The following is a 15,076-nucleotide window of genomic DNA, read 5'->3' on the forward strand; positions in this document are numbered from 1 at the left end:
AGACGAACATGAACATGGTGCGCCGATGTTTGGGCTAGTAAGGAAGTGAACGTCGCGCAGGTCCGCTCGCTCAGGGGTCACTGCTAACGTCAGGCATAGAAGACTTGCCTTTCTCGAGATAACAAGAGCGTCGTAGCGTCGGCAGTCCGGTCGTGATGAGAAGCGTAATGTTTTTGTGTGTGCGGGAGCGAGAGAGAGAGCGAGATGCATGCAAGAAGGGAGCAAGGAAAATAAAAAGAGAGCCAGAGACATCAGAAAAGAGAGCGACTTGTTGACAGTCAATGTTGGAGCTGGGTACCCTTATGTATGAAATGTGCTTGCTGCGCTTTCGCATACTATGCCAGGGAATCTTTTACGTCGGCAGAGGGGATGGGGCTTGGTATTCGCAAGATAGGTCAAATCCTCGAGAGCCTGGTTAGAAACGCCTCTTCTTCTTGACCGGGCCCGCAACGGCCTGTCTTTCCAGCTCTCGCTTGAGCTCCTCGCGGCGACGGTCAGCGCGCTCTTCCGACGTCTCCCGGCGCCGTTCCTCCGGCACTTGCTTTTTGCTCGTCGCGTCTCTGCCACGCTTGTCGTCGTCTCTGGTGAAGGATCCGCCGCCAATTCGGCCGAGTCCGCCAGTCTTTCTGGGCGTCGTAGTGTTTTCCGCGGTCTCCCCGTCCGTCGGCGGCGGTGTCTGTCGTCTCTCTGTAGTCTCGGCCTTGGACGGTTTCCCGCCAATTCTGCCTAGCCGGGCCTTGAATCCACCAGTTGACGCAGGATTTGGGGGGCTCGGAGGATGGGGAGGCGTATCATTGCTATCATCTTCCGCCTCTGATGCGGTCTCCGAATCATCGGCTGTGGGGGATGCAGCCCGTTGAGCTTCTCTCGATGCCGGTGGTGGTGGAGGAGAGTGCGATGGCTTCTTTTGAGTCTTGCCGCCGATGGTGCCCAGCCGCGACGGAGCCTCTTTGGTGACATGATGCTGTGAGGACCTTGTACCGACCGCAGGAAAATTGCTGTCTTGGACGGCGTCGGCGTCGCTCCCCTCGTCACTTTCGGTGGACTCGTCGTTGTCGATTGGGGCGGTAGAGGCCACCTTGGCTCTGCCCCCGGCGCGAAGACGAGGAGGCGTAGCTTGAATCTGAAAGTCGCTTTCGTCGTTGCCATCGCCGCCCCCGCCGGCTGCGTTAGAGGACTGGTGTGACGCTGAACGCGTTCTCTCCCGCTGCGGCGGCGCGGCACTTATTTGTCGACATGTACGTTGCGACATACCCGAGAAAGAATGCCACCAGTTGTCCAACTCTGGAGACTTTTCGATGGCCATGGTGGCCGTATACAGGAGACCGGATTCATCGAAAACGCTTTCCACCAGCTCGGCAGCGTTGGCCGGCCCATCCGCATCGTCGTCCAGAGACGCCTTCCAACGGAACTCGTCGAAGGGGGCCAAGCCTTTGACCTTGTCCTGGGCGGTGGCCCTCGCAACCTTTTTGCGCCCCGACAGGGCTGTGAACACATGTTCCAACCCCGTGCCCATGGCATCCAGCTTGTCCAACAGCTTGTTGAGCACGGCGTCCTTTTGGGCGAGGGTCTGAATGAGGGATTCCACCTCGCGCTTCCTGGAGTAGTGCGCTTGTACAAGGGGTAGCACGAGATCCGTGGCAAGGCTGGAGCATGGTGACTTTTCGAGGTGGACAGGCCACTTTAGTGGTTTGAAGCCCGGCAGATCACATGTCAAATTGAGGATGAGCGAGTCAGCGGTTCCGCTGTCCTTGCCTCGCGTGAGGCTGAGGCCAGTTTTCTCATGACCGGGATGGGACGCGTCCAAGGCGGACTGAAGACTGGTGAGAAACTTGATCATGTTTTCCGGGGTATCGCTTGGGTCGATGCTAGTGTTTTCGCTCCAACCACGCATGCAGATGCCCTTTCGCTCAAGAGTCTCGGTCCACATATTTGCCATGTCGGTGAGGCGGATGGTGTAGGAGGCCGGGCCCATCTCTGCCGAGACGAGCAGGACTGGCAGGGCATCCGACCGTAGGGGCAGAGGCCTCCACGTCACAGTCCCGGCGCCCATGGCGAGGGGCTGCGGAACGGAGGATGAGTGGACGGTTTCGAATATGAAGCCTCGCCGCAGTTTGATGAGTGGCCGTATGACCTGAGAAGCAGCGGAGCCTGTCCAAAGCACTTGGCGTGGCACTGTGTGAATGTGTGTCGCCGTGAGGGTGCGTCTATCTCGTCGAACATGAAGGCAAAAACTGCTGATATGCACAGGGAGTCCAGTGTCACCGCAGCTCGTTTGGGTCAGGCCGACCAGCCATGCCTTTCCGTTGCAGGTCAGACGGCGACAAGAGTGGGCGAGGCAGCACAACGGGGAAGTGGCCCGTCTCGTCTGATGCAGAGAGGCCGCCAAAGGGCCGTTGCAGCCGTAGGGCCAGGATCGTCAGGCTGGTAACTAGTCAGAGTAAGCGAAGCGCCGGCCACGCGTTTGTCGACTGAGGCGCCAGCGTACGGAGCAGTTTGAGATGAGATCAAATCAGGCCTTGTCGTAGGGTGCGGCGCCGAGCCGTGAAGCTAACGCGGCGCAGAGAAAGAATGCTGTCTTGTTACTGCTGCGTCGTGATGTTGCAGTGAAAAAGAAGAGTGACGTGTGGTTGAGCAAGGCAGGCAGCAACGGCAGCCTGCAAGCTCTGGAGGAAGCTGGTCGACGGTGAAAGCCATATCATTGGCTGAAGCTTCAGGTGCCCCAATAGGTACCTCGCATCGCAGGCGCCACCCAACCAAACCCGCGTATCTTCCCTTGCTAGGTACCCAGTCGCAGTCAGTCGGCAGCAGCAACCGAGCCTCAAAACGACAGCGCTCAGCTGCATGCATGTTCAGTTCAGGTGAGAAAATCATGACAGCAAAAATTCCCCTCTTTCACGTTTCTGTTTAAGACTGGCATCTCAGGCATTGTATGAGAAGCTTGTTACGGACCAGCGCCCAAACAGCTTCGACGCCGTCTCGGCGAGCCGCTGTAGAGTAAAGTCGTTGGGCGTCCCACCCAGTCTCGGAGGCGCATTGTGAGGCAATGGCAGAACGCAGATGGATGACCATGAATAAAAATCTACCCGGTGTGAGGGCGAGACCTGCATGCCTGCGGCGGCATCCCATCTCGGCGAGCTCCTATAGCCTATTTATGTATGAAGTAAGTTGTACCTGTGTCTTAAAGCTTGGCAGCGAAATGCCAGACGGGATCCATCGAGTGGCGTCCAACTCCCGATCTCTGCGACCCTCATGACGCACGGCACATCGGCCGTCCGCCCACCAAATGTCATCATCGACGCGACCGGTAGTTAGCTGTCCACTCAAAAAAAGAAAGACTACGCGTGCCCTGGCCTGGGTGTTGCAACACTGGCTCCCTGTCGTAGACGCGGATCTGGCATTGCCTGATCGCACCCGTTTTTGCTACTGCAACTTGCTCGTTGAACTGCCGCCTCTCCGTTCTATGCGCCCGCTCGTGAGCTTCCGCTCGAGCTTCATCGCGCTGTCCAGACCATTGGCCGCAACGATCTGTCTGAGTCGATTGACGCCCCTCTACGCATCAACAACAACAACTTTCGTCACCATGCCTCCTAAAAAAGCCGCCAAGCGCAAGTCTGCCTCTCCGCCAGGCGCAAACGGCGGCGGCAACGGCAGCAACAAGCGCACCAAGACCGGCAGCGGTGGCGGCGGCAAGGACCTGCGCCAGCCGCACCCCTTCGCCGACGAGGCCGAGAAGCACGGCATCGTCCTGCGCAAGTACTACCCACCCGAGATGAGCAACGCCCGCGCCCGCGCCTATAACGCCGACGAGATCCCCCGCCCCATCGAGGACCTTGTCGCCGCCCTCGAGCAGACGGCTGGCGCGCGCAAGGCCCTCCCCGTCAAGGACGCAGTCGTGCACTGGTTCAAGATGGACCTCCGCTGCGCCGACAACAGGGCCCTGGCCCTGGCGGGCCAAAAGGCCAAGGAGGCGGGCGTGCCGCTCATTTGCCTCTATATCGTCAGCCCGCAGGACTACGAGGCCCATCTAAGGTCGCCGGTGCGGGTCGACTTTATGCTGCGCACCCTGCAGGTGCTTCAGGAAGATCTCGCCAAGCTCGACATTCCACTCTACGTCGAGACGGTCGAGAAGAGGAACAAGATTCCCAATCGCGTCCTCGAGCTCATGGAGGAGTGGGGCGCGAGCCATCTCTTCGCCAACATGGAGTACGAGGTCGACGAGCTGCGACGGGAGGCTCACATGGTGCACGACTTGTCCGAGAACGGCAAGGCCTTCGAGGTCGTCCACGACAGCTGTGTCGTGCCGCCCGGCCAGCTGCGCAGCGGCTCGGGGAACCAGTACGCCGTCTACTCACCCTGGTTCCGCTCATGGGTTGCGCATATCCACGACAACCTTGACCTGCTGGAGCTCTTCGAGCCGCCGGCCAAGAACCCAGATAGCGCTCGCACGAAGTTCAAGAAGCTGTTTGACTGCCAGGTGCCCGACGCCCCCAAGAACAAGCAGCTGAGCCAGGAGGAGAAGAAGCGGTTTCGCGCGCTTTGGCCCTGCGGTGAGCATGCGGCCATGGACAGGCTCAACAAGTTCTGCGAGGAGAAAATTGGCAAGTACAAGGACAAGAGAAACATTCCGGCCGACGACGGCACCTCTAGTCTGTCGGTGCACCTGTCCAGCGGCACAATCAGCGCGAGGACCTGTGTTCGCACGGCGCGTAACAGGAACAAGACCAAGAAGTTGGACGGGGGCATCGAGGGGATCCAGACGTGGATTAGCGAGGTTGCATGGCGTGACTTTTACAAGCACGTCCTGGTCCATTGGCCATATGTCTGGTGAGGAAGGCGCCCAAGAGCCCACCCCTACATTCTCGCTATAGAGACGCTGACAATGAGAAGCATGAACAAACCGTTCAAGCCAGAGTATTCCAACATCTCGTGGTCCTACGATGAGGACCACTTCCAGCGGTGGTGCGAAGGACGGACGGGCTTCCCTATTGTCGACGCCGCCATGCGCCAACTCAACCATGTAGGCTACATGCACAACCGCTGTCGCATGATTGTCGCATCGTTCCTGTCCAAGGACCTGCTCATCGATTGGCGGAAAGGCGAGCGGTACTTTATGGAGCACCTCGTCGACGGCGACTTTGCCAGCAACAACGGCGGCTGGGGCTTCAGTGCCAGCGTCGGAGTCGACCCGCAGCCGTACTTTCGCATCTTTAACCCGCTGCTGCAGAGCGAAAAGTTCGACCCCTCGGGCGAGTATATTCGCAAATGGGTTCCTGAACTCAGGGAACTTGACGACAAGGAGATTCACGATCCGTATGGGCGTGGCGCGGGGAACAAGGCCAAGAAGAAGGGATACCCGGAGCCGGTCGTCGAGCACAAGCAAGTCCGTGAACGGGCGCTGAGTGCGTACAAAGAAGGCATCGAGAGTGGCATGTGAGGTTCGCTGGGGTCCGATCGGGCGCAGGCCTTTGTTGCACCTAGCTGTGTTATTAGTAGAGCAAAAGTTGTGTTTCATATGTGAGCACTGCGTAATGTTTGACCCGTATCTGTACCATGACGAGAAGCTCAACCGCCACGGCTTTTTGAAGGCCACTCTATCTGCGGCACGGGGACCATCGAAGTGGCCCTGACTCCCAGGTCAAAGAAGCGACCCACGTAGGGGCTGAGTCCTGGGAGCCTTTTGCTAGCCGGCGTACAGCATATCACGTCCTTCGCTCGTCACTTCGGAACAGGGTCGCAAAGAAATTGGGAACGGTTCAGCTTGTCTCGAAATCGAGCCCAAACGCCTCGAATTGGATGTTGCTAGATGCAGCCAACTCTAGATCCACGCATGCCTTTTTTTTTTCATGCCCGAGCCAAAATCCTGGACGCCGGTCAGAATCGTCGTCGCCTGTCATCTCTCCGCGGCTGTTCGTCGTCTCCGCTGGCGGGCTGGATTATGAATGTACCTCTTCCTCAACCTCCCCTCATATCCGCACAGCCGATTTATCGCTGGGCGCTCCAGACGCTCTTCACCAGGCCGTCGCGCTGGGCGAGGCGGTTCAGGGCGTCGTCGCTCTCACCCATGGCGCGGATGAAGCCGCACAGGGCGTAGACCTGGTTCTCGCCGGTGATGGCACGGCCGTTCTCGTCAACCTTGGCGATGGAAATCTGGACAGAGCCGTGGTCCTTGGCCTTAATGATGCGGTTGGTCGCGCTGCACTTGCGGGGGACGTAGCTGTGAGAGGGCGGGATATCAGCAATTCGGTTCGGCCGAGGGAAAACAGGTTCGCGTAGGCTGCTTACAGATCGACGATCTCGCCACGGTCGTTCTCCATCTTGACGGTGTTGGAGGGGTGATGTGTGGTGAGTTGAAGTGGTTGTCGAGCGTGCGTTGCGGTCGTCGAAAACGCTTGGTGGGATGGCTGCAAAACCTACCGCGAAATTTGACCCGGCCGGACAATTTCGTGGGGCGGGGAGGGCTTTTGTGCGTCAGGTGACTCATCATGTGACTACGCGAGCCGGTCGTGGGGCGTGCTGTCAAGGCCGCGCTATGACCGACACGCTCCACTCAGGCCCCATCGCCAACATCGCCAACATCGCATCGTAACGCCACCCGTCGTTGTCGTAACTCCAAAGTGTTTGCCGCCCGTCGCCCATGCACCGCCCCCTTGGACAGCAGCCCGACGAGAATCCACCCTGCGGTCCATCGGTTGTCTGAGATGCGCTTTGCGCTCTCAGAGATTAGGGGTTCGCGCCATGGCGTCCCCCGATGTGTTCCTCTCGTCCCCGACCCGTGAGCGGAGGCGCCTTTATGAGACAATGTCCTCGTCGCCAGGTCTGCCGTCCATACAGGAGCTGGCTTCGCAGAAACCGAGACGACCGCCTCTACGCAGTGGTAGTAAAGCAGCGCCCATCCCGGACGATGCGCCGACTGCCTTCACCAGCGCCGGCTGCCTGTGGAGGTCCTTGCAGCAGGCCGATGCCGTGGCGAAATCGGGCTCTGCGGTAAGGGCTCCTGCGCCGGAGGAAGTCGAGGATGCCGACACACTGGTCGCAACTGCAAAACCGACAGAGACGGCGCCGAAGACCAGAAAACCGCGGCGACGAAAGCAGCCAAAGCCAACAGCGGTCGTTGCTGAGATGGCCCAATTGAATGGGCCTGAATCGCCAAGCAAATCCCATCCTTGGAAAAAGTACAAGTCTCCATCAAAAGAAAGGGCCAGTCCACCAATTATCCAGCTATCCAAGTCGGGCACTGAGGTGACGTCGTCCCAGGACGATGGCAGGAAGACTAGCCCCTTCTTTATTGTTGACAAAGGTACGGAGTCTGTAAGGCCAGTACCGATTGTTGAGTTGCTGGACGAGGCTCCCGAAACCATTCAGGTTCAAGGGAGACTAGAAGCGGTTGAGCAACCCGCCGACATGCAAGGCGATGCAAGGAAGACATCCAAGTCGAGATCGAAGGCGAAGACCAAGTCAAAGGCTGTTTGCCGGCAAGCCGATGACGAACCCTTACAGCTTGAGCAAGCCATGGGTCGTCGGCTGGACTGGACGCCGCCAGCCAAGACCACTCAGATTGTATTGGATTCCGACTCCCCTTCATTGGAAGGGACTACGCATGGCTCACAGTCTGGCGTGCCAAAAGACTTGTCTTTTGGCAGTCTGCTTGCGACTTTCAAATGCGAAGAAATTGCCCAGCAACTGGCAAACTCAACATCAGAGGAAGAGTCGGGCTTCCTCAAGAAACGAAAGCTACTAGAATTCGTCTCGGCACCGGCGCAGGCCGCCTCTGAGGCTGAGCCGCCGACAGTGTCGCCGGTCAAGCAAAAAGCTCCAAAGAAGAAGCCCCGGACAATCACGGCACTAGCAACTGCTGCATACCGGCCACTCACCCAACCCGAGCCACCAGCCGCCGTGGAAGCCAAGGCCAATGGTGAGCCGTCTAAGGCGGTCGATAGCAAGGGCAAGGCGAAGGCAAAGCCGCGCAAGAGAGCACCAAAGTCATCGAAGAAAAAGCCACCGCCTCCTAAGCCGATTCTCTTGTCGCCAGGGACCGCTTTGAAACAGGTGGCCGGTCAGGACTTTGTGTTCGGCACATCGAGCCAGCTGGCCAGAGAGCAGTCGCCGTCGCTGCTGCGCGACCTGCAAACTGCCATGAAGAGCACCAACCATCTAGACCATGTGGATTTCGTTACCCCCTTGAACAGCGATGCCATTGAGCCGGCAGAAAAACATCAATCGTTGTGGGACGCGGCTGCACGGGACGCAGACGGCGACCTGTTTGACGTTGAAGTTCTGAATCTAGTCAACGGTTCCCAACGATTACCGGGGGGCGCTACGGAGGAAGATCCTTTTGGATACATCAAAGGCGATGAGAGGCCAGTTGATTTGCCTCCATTGCCAGCAGCGCCTACAGACAATAATATGGCCATGGATGACGATTCGTTTCTCACACTATCGGACATATTGCCCGCCCTTGTCAAGAAGCCGGTTGAGGTTATAGATATCTCGCATCAATCATCGAGAAGTCAGTCTTCTGGTGATGCTGAAGAAGAAGCGCTTCGCGCGCCTCAAGAGTTAGCGCGCGGTCAAACGGGCAGCATCACTCACGTCATCACTAAGACGACTACTGCAGCGATGGAAGCAGGAGAGGCGGAGCGACCCCCGTCATATGATAACCTGAGTGACGCACAGCTAGCAAATCAGCTTGCACAATATGGGTTCAGGCCGGTCAAGAAGCGAGGGGCGATGATAGCCCTTTTGCAACAATGCTGGCGCCCTGGCACACATGGGCAGCCGGGTGCAACGAGGCTAGCCTCTACCACATCGAAGGGCTCACCCAGATGCGTTGCAAAAACGCCAACGGCAGGCGGCAGCAGTGCGTTTAAAGCTGTGGTAACACCGGAGAAGCGCGGTCGCGGTCGTCCACGAAAGACCAGCAGCCCGGAGCAGCCAATGCAGGAACCGCCGCCATCTGCCCAGCCACAAGCAACACCAAAGAGACGTCGAGGTCGACCGAGAAAAGGTTCTGACAGCGGGCCTTTCACTCCAAAGGGAGCCTCGAAACGGACGGTCATCGAAATACCCGATTCCGAAGCCGATGCGGGCGTCGACTCGTCAGACACACCGTCGTCGTCGCCGGGCGCGATGTTTTCGCCGCCGCAACCGGTCGACCTCATCCTCTCCATTGACGAGGAGACGGAGCTGTCACTAACAATATCGCCGACGGACCAGCAAACGGAACTGTTCTCGTACGTGACGAAAGCGGTGACTACGGCACCCAGGACCACAGACCCGGCGAACCCTTCGTGGCATGAGAAGATGTTGCTCTACGATCCCATCGTCATCGAAGACCTGACGGCGTGGCTGAATTGTGGGCAACTGACGAGAGTTGGATACGACGGCGAAGTGAGCGGCGCCGAGGTCAAGACGTGGTGCGAGTCGAAGAGCATCTGTTGCCTCTGGAAGGTGAACCTACGAGGCAAGGAGAGGAAGCGATATTGAGGATAGCAGTCGACATTGTATAGCGAGCGACGGCGTTTTCGAGGGGCTGCATTGGTTTTGTTTATCATGGCTGGACTTGGGCCCGCGCAGTCATTGCGCTGGGCGCGTTTGCAGGATATCTCTCCGTGTCTCCACCTTGTTGTCAATCACAAGCACGACAACAAGACTCTGTGACGCGAGGAAGTCTGTCATGTCGTGTTTGCTTTGCACCCAAGGTCAGGCATTATCGCTTCAACAAAACGGGTCACGAGCCAATGCCGCCTCGATGCACGTCGTGATCTTTTGAATTGGTCTACCATTCTAGCGGTCGGAGGACGAGCTTTCACGAACACGGTTTCGGCGGGGAACATGCTTTATTGTCGGCCAGAAAGAAAGTGCAGCCGAGCTCTAGATGGAGGCTTAGCCCGTGACTCGTAACCATCTGTTCCGTTCCTTAGAGAGGGGCTCTACTTCGTACTTGTGTGTTGAGAGAAGTGCGCGACAGACTGTAGTAGCAGTTCGTGATGGCATCGTTCCGACTAGTACCAAGATTCGCAAACTCCACCGCGGCAGTTGATCCCCCCCCACATTTACCCACACTCATCCGACCCCAGCCCCATTGACGAAAAGAAATGCCATGTGCTCTGGAGACTTGCCTGCAGTGCCGGCAGGTCGTTCCTGCAAGTGATGGAAAGCCCCCCCCCCAATATGTTAGTGCGACTCGCGCCTCCATCCCCCGCGGGACCTCGGCTCAATCAATGCCCACGCCCGCCCGCTCCATCGGCCCACGGTCAACGACCATTCGGCCCTCAGGTCGTAGAGATACCCCGAGCTAAGGCGCCGACGCCGTAAAGGGGGGGGAACGGGAGGGCAAAAAGCTGTCCGCTGCCATGTCCTCTGTAGTCCCTCGCGCGCTGAGGCATCGTCTGCCGAATATCTCTTGTCTAGCATCGACTCGTCTCCCTCCAGCCCGTCGATTCCTCTGTCGCAGCATCACCGCTGCCGCAGCGCCAAACACCTCGCGCTTCTCACCGCCGAGCTCGTCGTCCCGCTCACCAGGCCGGCCCTTCGCATTTGCTTGTGCCACCGCCGTCATGGCACCTGACGCCCAACCGCAGCAGCGGCGCGCCGCGTCCTCTTCCTCGTCATCGTCGTCGTCGTCTTCGAAGCCGCGGCTCGAGCCGCGGCCCAGCTCGTCCGTCGTCCTCCTCTCGCCCACAAACGAGGTGCTGCTGCTGCACCGAGTAAAGTCCTCGTCGACGTTTGCCTCGGCGCACGTCTTCCCCGGCGGCAACCTCGACGCCTTCCACGACGGCGAGGTGCCCCCCGTCGGCGACCCGGCTCGCCACCGCGACGGCCCCGCGTACAGGCTCGGCGCCGTGAGGGAGTGCTTCGAGGAGACGGGCATCCTGCTGGCCAAGAAGGACGGCGCGCTCATTGAGCTGCCGCCCGCACAGCGCGATGAGATGCGCAAGAAGGTCCACGCGAACGAGGTCAACTTTGTCGAGTGGGTGAGGTCGCTTGGCGGAGAGCCCGACACGAGTGCGTATTGTTGCCCTTTTCTTTTCCTCTTTCCTCCTCCTCCTCCTCCTCCTCCTCTTAATCTTCCCCGCTGGTCCATCTCGAGACTGAACCGTGATCCCAACTAACACGACGAAAAACCCGCAGCCGGCCTCATCCCGTTTACGAGATGGATCACCCCCGTCAACGGCCCGCCCAAGCGCTTCACCACGCAAATGTACGTCTACATGCTGCCGATATCGCGCACCAAGGTCCCGTCCGAGATGTTCATCCCCACAGCCGACGGGGGTGTCGAGCACACGGCCGCGCAGTTCGCCCCCGCGACGGCCTGGCTGGAGCGCGCGCGCGCGGGCTCCGTCATCGTCTTCCCACCGCAGCACTTTTTGCTGTACATGCTGAGCCGCTTCCTCACGGGGGGCACGGCGTCGCTCGAGGAGGGGCCCCTGCACTTCACCGCGCAGCGCAAGAAGCTGCGCGCGTTCCTGCGCCGCGTGCCCACGGCGGACACGGACGCCGGCCGCGCGCACCCGACGGCTGCCATCGCCTGGGCCGACAAGGTCATTTGCCCGTACCACTTCAGGGCGACCACGGCCGACGGGCGCGTCATCCTCGGGCTGGATAAGCCCGGCCCGGAACTGGCGGGCAAGGAGGAGGAGGAGAAGAACGGTCGTCGCGGTGGTGACTGGGAGAGGGTCATGTTCGTCAGGTTTGGGGCCGGCGGCGCGAGGGAGGTCGAGGTGAGGCTGAGGGAGGATGTGCTCAGGGACGTGGAGGAGGAGGGAAGGGAGCAAGGAGAAGGCGGGCAGCGTTCCAGATTATAGAGACGGTGAGCTCGATGTGCGTTCGGACCCGATTCCTTGAGCTTAGACTCACGGGCGATGAGGCCACTCTGCCTGTACATGGTAAGCGACTCCTGCCATGCTTGGACAAGAGATCGTCAGCCGGCTGGCTTAGTACTGAGCAGTGTAGTACTTGTATGAAGCACTTAGCACCAGCATCGAGCGCAAGCCATGTATTCATTTCCTCGTCGTGCTACCTGACAAGAACCATCCAGTCTCATAAAATCTGCGATCGCCACGCTGAGGGAATATGAGTCGTCTGCTACGAAGAACTAAGTCATCGTGATCCGTCGTCGCCTCCTCGCCCTCCGCTTGCTCCTCCTATCCCGCCTCAACGGAACACTCGTCTCTCCTGGTCAGACAAAGGCGACATTTTCCCTCGGCAGATGGATGGGCAGAGGCCAATTCCCCAATGTAAGCACACGGCACTGCATGTCATCTTCGCGAGCGGCTGTGTCTGCCCTCACATCGCTCTGTACGCATCGCTGACGGGGCAACGCAACGCCTGGCTGTTCATCAACGCGCCTCTGCAACACGGAGTTTCTCCTCTGGTTCTCCTCTTCTTGGAAGCACATTGCTGCCAGGTCAGGGTCACTGCCCTCTTCCTGCCTTCTTCATTTTCTTCGTCTTCTTTCTTCAGCAACAAGACGAACAACTACGTAAACCGCTGCCTATGAGCCTCATGAGCTTAATTCCTTCACACCTATCAAGCTCTCTTCCTTCTCACGCATTAGCACGCACACATATACAAGCACACAACACCCGCCTTTGCTGCTCATCTATCCCATCAGCCACTCATCAATAACCCACAAGCGGCACACACAACGCAGTTGTTCCAATCGTTGAAGAAGACTGCCTTGGGACTAGCTTAACCTCATTGTTAAAGCATTGCGCTCACGGCCTCCTATTGTGCGCCTGGCAATCACTCTCGCCCTCCGCGCTAGTCTGTCCCGTTTGCATTATACCACAGTCGCGCCGCCTAGTTCATATTATCGCACCTTTCGCTCATTGTCCGGCCACCATATACTCTATTATACATCGACAACAATTGCTCTCTATTCATCAACCTCAACACAATTGCACGCCTCAATCACCCAGCGACAAGATTCGACTATAAATACAGCATGTCTGCCCCGTCGTCCGAGCCGTCGTTCCCTCCACCTCCATTGCACTACCCTCCTTGCCTGCACCAGAGAGACTGCGATAAACAACTCCATCGAGAGCTTCGGGAAGTATACCAATCGCACAGCACAACCTGGGACGACGAGTCCAAGTCAGCCTGGTTCTCATCCATCATCGACAAAGCCACCGTCAGCGGCTCCACGAACAAAAAAGTCTCTTCACATTGCCTCGCACGCAGCGCCACCGCCGAGACTGTGACGTGGGCACACTTCTGCGCGTTGAGCACAATCTTCAAGGGGCGCGTACATAGCAGCAAGAAGTTTATCAAGGCCGTCCTCGGCAAGTACCCAAGCGCAGACCTCAACGGCCTCGACTTCAAGGAGAGCTACAAGCTTCCCAACGCCGAGTCCACTCTTGCCAGCGCCAGCGACGCAGCAGCCACAGCGGCCGTCGATTCACAGGACGACACGGCGGAACAGCTACTTCAATCTTCTTCTGCATCAGTCACTACACCTGTCCAACCCGCCGTCGCAACAATGCCCGTTCAGACTCGCTCTGCGTCGGCGAAGCCCGCCAACAAGTCTGCCCCTGCTCCCCGGGCCACCACCAAAAACACCACCACCACCACCACCACCACCCCCAAGGAGACCGCCACGTCGGCTCCCCCTGAGAGCCCCCCTGCCGCGCAGAGAATCAAGCGCGAGCCATCCGAGGAGGAAGAGCGGCCTGCCATGCCTGCTGCCAATACCACTACCACCACCACCACTGCCGCGCCTGCCACCGAGCCCAAGAAGCGCAAGCGGCTCCCTGAAGCCGCACCCAACCGCACCGCCGGCGCAGCCCCCAAGCGCCAGAAGAGGAGCACCAAGGCCATGCCCTCCACCACCGCCGCCACCGCCGCCGCTCCCACCGTGGAGACAGCAGAGGCCGACGACAACACCACCACCACCAGCGGCCCCAAGCGGCGCGGGCGCAAGCCCGGCAGCGTCAACAAGCCGCGTGCCGACATCGCCGCCCTCGTGGCGCGGGTCGAGGCCCTCGAGGCCGAGGTGCAGCAGCTGCGCACCAAGGACGAGAAGAACGAGGCCTGGAAGCGCAACGTCCGGGCGTACCGCCGAAAGCAGTCGGCGCAGATCTCGCGGGTCCGCCGCTGGGTGGCAGCCGCGCAGCGGCACGGCGTGCCCGTGCCCGCCGAGGTGTGGGACGCGCTCGTGCAAGAGCGCGAGGCTGGAAAGAAGGCCTTCAAGGCCGAGGAGTGAGGGACGGGGGGAGGAGGGAGGAAGGGGAGGAAGGGGAGGAAGGGGAGGGACGAAGGAAAGGAGAGAGAGGGGGGGAATGGGGGGAGGGGGAGGGAGGAAAGACAGCAACAGGCAAGGCAAGGGTTTGCTTTGCGAAGACAATTCAAAGACGGGCGCGGGTTCGCCCTTTCTTTTTCATTCCATTTCCAAGACTTGTTATACACCGTGATGCAATGCCACTTTGCGAGGGCGTTGTGCGAGCGGTTGTGTCGTAGTTGATGCGCTGGTGATCCTTGCATTTGATGTGAGGCCAGGCATCTAGTCAGTTCCGTGCCAAGCGAGAGCCTGTGCATTCGTAAGCCGGACTGGCGACAATTCGCCCTTGGAAACCCTCCATCGTCAAAAAGTACTCTCAATTTATCTGTGTGTAAAGATGCGCGTTGTCTGTTGAGGTTACGATCAATAAACGTCAAGAATTCTACTTACTGGTCCGCTGGACCCAAGTCACGAAGCCAAAGCGTGGATTCCTCGAACTACTTCGTAGGTGACTTGCCAATTTTACAACTCGCGATAAACCGCTCCCCTCATGGCTGAACGACGTTTAGACTTGAAACTACTGCCCATGATTTCGGAGCAGGCCCCAGACCAAGACTGCGTCGAGAAACGCGATGACGCGAAATGGACGGTTGCTATAGGGTATGTCTTTTTCACGCCCGCGCACACAAAAGCCGGCACAACCACGCCAGGCGGTGAGGAGTCTCCGTCTCCTTCGCTCCACTAATGTGGTTGCTCAAAGCCACTGACTTATTTAGTCGAAAAGAGTATTTTGTACAACGCTCGAGGACTCCTACTGTCAGGTACTGTGTGCTACGGATGTAGCATATCCCCGTG

The 15,076-nt window shown here is 58.8% G+C and overlaps 6 protein-coding genes across 6 annotated transcripts; 4 read left to right on the forward strand and 2 right to left on the reverse strand.

Annotated features, from left to right (window-relative positions):
* Nucleotides 1-415: 415 nt before the first annotated feature.
* JDV02_009125 (uncharacterized protein) lies at nucleotides 416-2,053 on the reverse strand (the record flags this gene model as incomplete). Its single annotated transcript, XM_047990767.1, has 1 exon — nucleotides 416-2,053. The coding sequence occupies one exon, from the start codon at nucleotides 2,051-2,053 to the stop codon at nucleotides 416-418; it is 1,638 nt and encodes a 545-aa protein (XP_047846776.1).
* Nucleotides 2,054-3,338: 1,285 nt separating this feature from the next.
* PHR1 (Deoxyribodipyrimidine photo-lyase) lies at nucleotides 3,339-5,500 on the forward strand. Its single transcript, XM_047990768.1, has 2 exons — nucleotides 3,339-4,827; nucleotides 4,891-5,500. The coding sequence occupies exons 1-2, from the start codon at nucleotides 3,464-3,466 to the stop codon at nucleotides 5,435-5,437; spliced, it is 1,911 nt and encodes a 636-aa protein (XP_047846777.1). The 5' UTR covers nucleotides 3,339-3,463; the 3' UTR covers nucleotides 5,438-5,500.
* On the reverse strand, nucleotides 4,785-6,400 carry RPS21 (40S ribosomal protein S21). Its single transcript, XM_047990769.1, has 3 exons — nucleotides 6,286-6,400; nucleotides 5,949-6,217; nucleotides 4,785-5,863 (listed from the first exon to the last, which is right to left on the reverse strand). Exons 1-2 carry the CDS (start codon nucleotides 6,315-6,317, stop codon nucleotides 5,986-5,988), a joined length of 264 nt encoding a protein of 87 aa, XP_047846778.1. The 5' UTR covers nucleotides 6,318-6,400; the 3' UTR covers nucleotides 4,785-5,863; nucleotides 5,949-5,985.
* A 185-nt stretch (nucleotides 6,401-6,585) lies between these two features.
* On the forward strand, nucleotides 6,586-9,972 carry SLX4 (5'-flap endonuclease). Its single transcript, XM_047990770.1, has one exon. The coding sequence runs from the start codon at nucleotides 6,739-6,741 to the stop codon at nucleotides 9,484-9,486; it is 2,748 nt and encodes a 915-aa protein (XP_047846779.1). The 5' UTR covers nucleotides 6,586-6,738; the 3' UTR covers nucleotides 9,487-9,972.
* Nucleotides 9,973-10,232: 260 nt separating this feature from the next.
* Nucleotides 10,233-12,022, forward strand: JDV02_009129 (uncharacterized protein). The gene is made up of 3 exons (XM_047990771.1): nucleotides 10,233-11,007; nucleotides 11,134-11,888; nucleotides 11,956-12,022. The coding sequence occupies exons 1-2, from the start codon at nucleotides 10,356-10,358 to the stop codon at nucleotides 11,805-11,807; spliced, it is 1,326 nt and encodes a 441-aa protein (XP_047846780.1). The 5' UTR covers nucleotides 10,233-10,355; the 3' UTR covers nucleotides 11,808-11,888; nucleotides 11,956-12,022.
* Nucleotides 12,023-12,949: 927 nt separating this feature from the next.
* JDV02_009130 (uncharacterized protein) lies at nucleotides 12,950-14,207 on the forward strand (the record flags this gene model as incomplete). Its single annotated transcript, XM_047990772.1, has 1 exon — nucleotides 12,950-14,207. One exon carries the CDS (start codon nucleotides 12,950-12,952, stop codon nucleotides 14,204-14,206), a length of 1,257 nt encoding a protein of 418 aa, XP_047846781.1. The 3' UTR covers nucleotide 14,207.
* Between the last annotated feature and the right edge of the window lie 869 nt (nucleotides 14,208-15,076).

Source organism: Purpureocillium takamizusanense, chromosome 9 (assembly GCF_022605165.1).
Source record: "Purpureocillium takamizusanense chromosome 9, complete sequence".
Lineage (NCBI taxonomy): Eukaryota > Fungi > Ascomycota > Sordariomycetes > Hypocreales > Ophiocordycipitaceae > Purpureocillium > Purpureocillium takamizusanense.

Bases quoted from the DNA above. Each gene is read 5' to 3' on its own strand.
- PHR1 (XM_047990768.1), top strand. From the start codon at position 3,464: ATGCGCCCGCTCGTGAGCTTCCGCTCGAGCTTCATCGCGCTGTCCAGA. The intron at 4,828-4,890 runs GTGAGGAAGGCG...GACAATGAGAAG, and splicing joins GTCCATTGGCCATATGTCTG to CATGAACAAACCGTTCAAGC.
- RPS21 (XM_047990769.1), bottom strand. From the start codon at position 6,317: ATGGAGAACGACCGTGGCGAGATCGTCGATCT. The intron at 6,218-6,285 runs GTAAGCAGCCTA...GCCCTCTCACAG, and splicing joins CGTGGCGAGATCGTCGATCT to CTACGTCCCCCGCAAGTGCA.
- SLX4 (XM_047990770.1), top strand. From the start codon at position 6,739: ATGGCGTCCCCCGATGTGTTCCTCTCGTCCCCGACCCGTGAGCGGAGG.
- JDV02_009129 (XM_047990771.1), top strand. From the start codon at position 10,356: ATGTCCTCTGTAGTCCCTCGCGCGCTGAGGCATCGTCTGCCGAATATC. The intron at 11,008-11,133 runs GTGCGTATTGTT...AAAAACCCGCAG, and splicing joins TGGCGGAGAGCCCGACACGA to CCGGCCTCATCCCGTTTACG.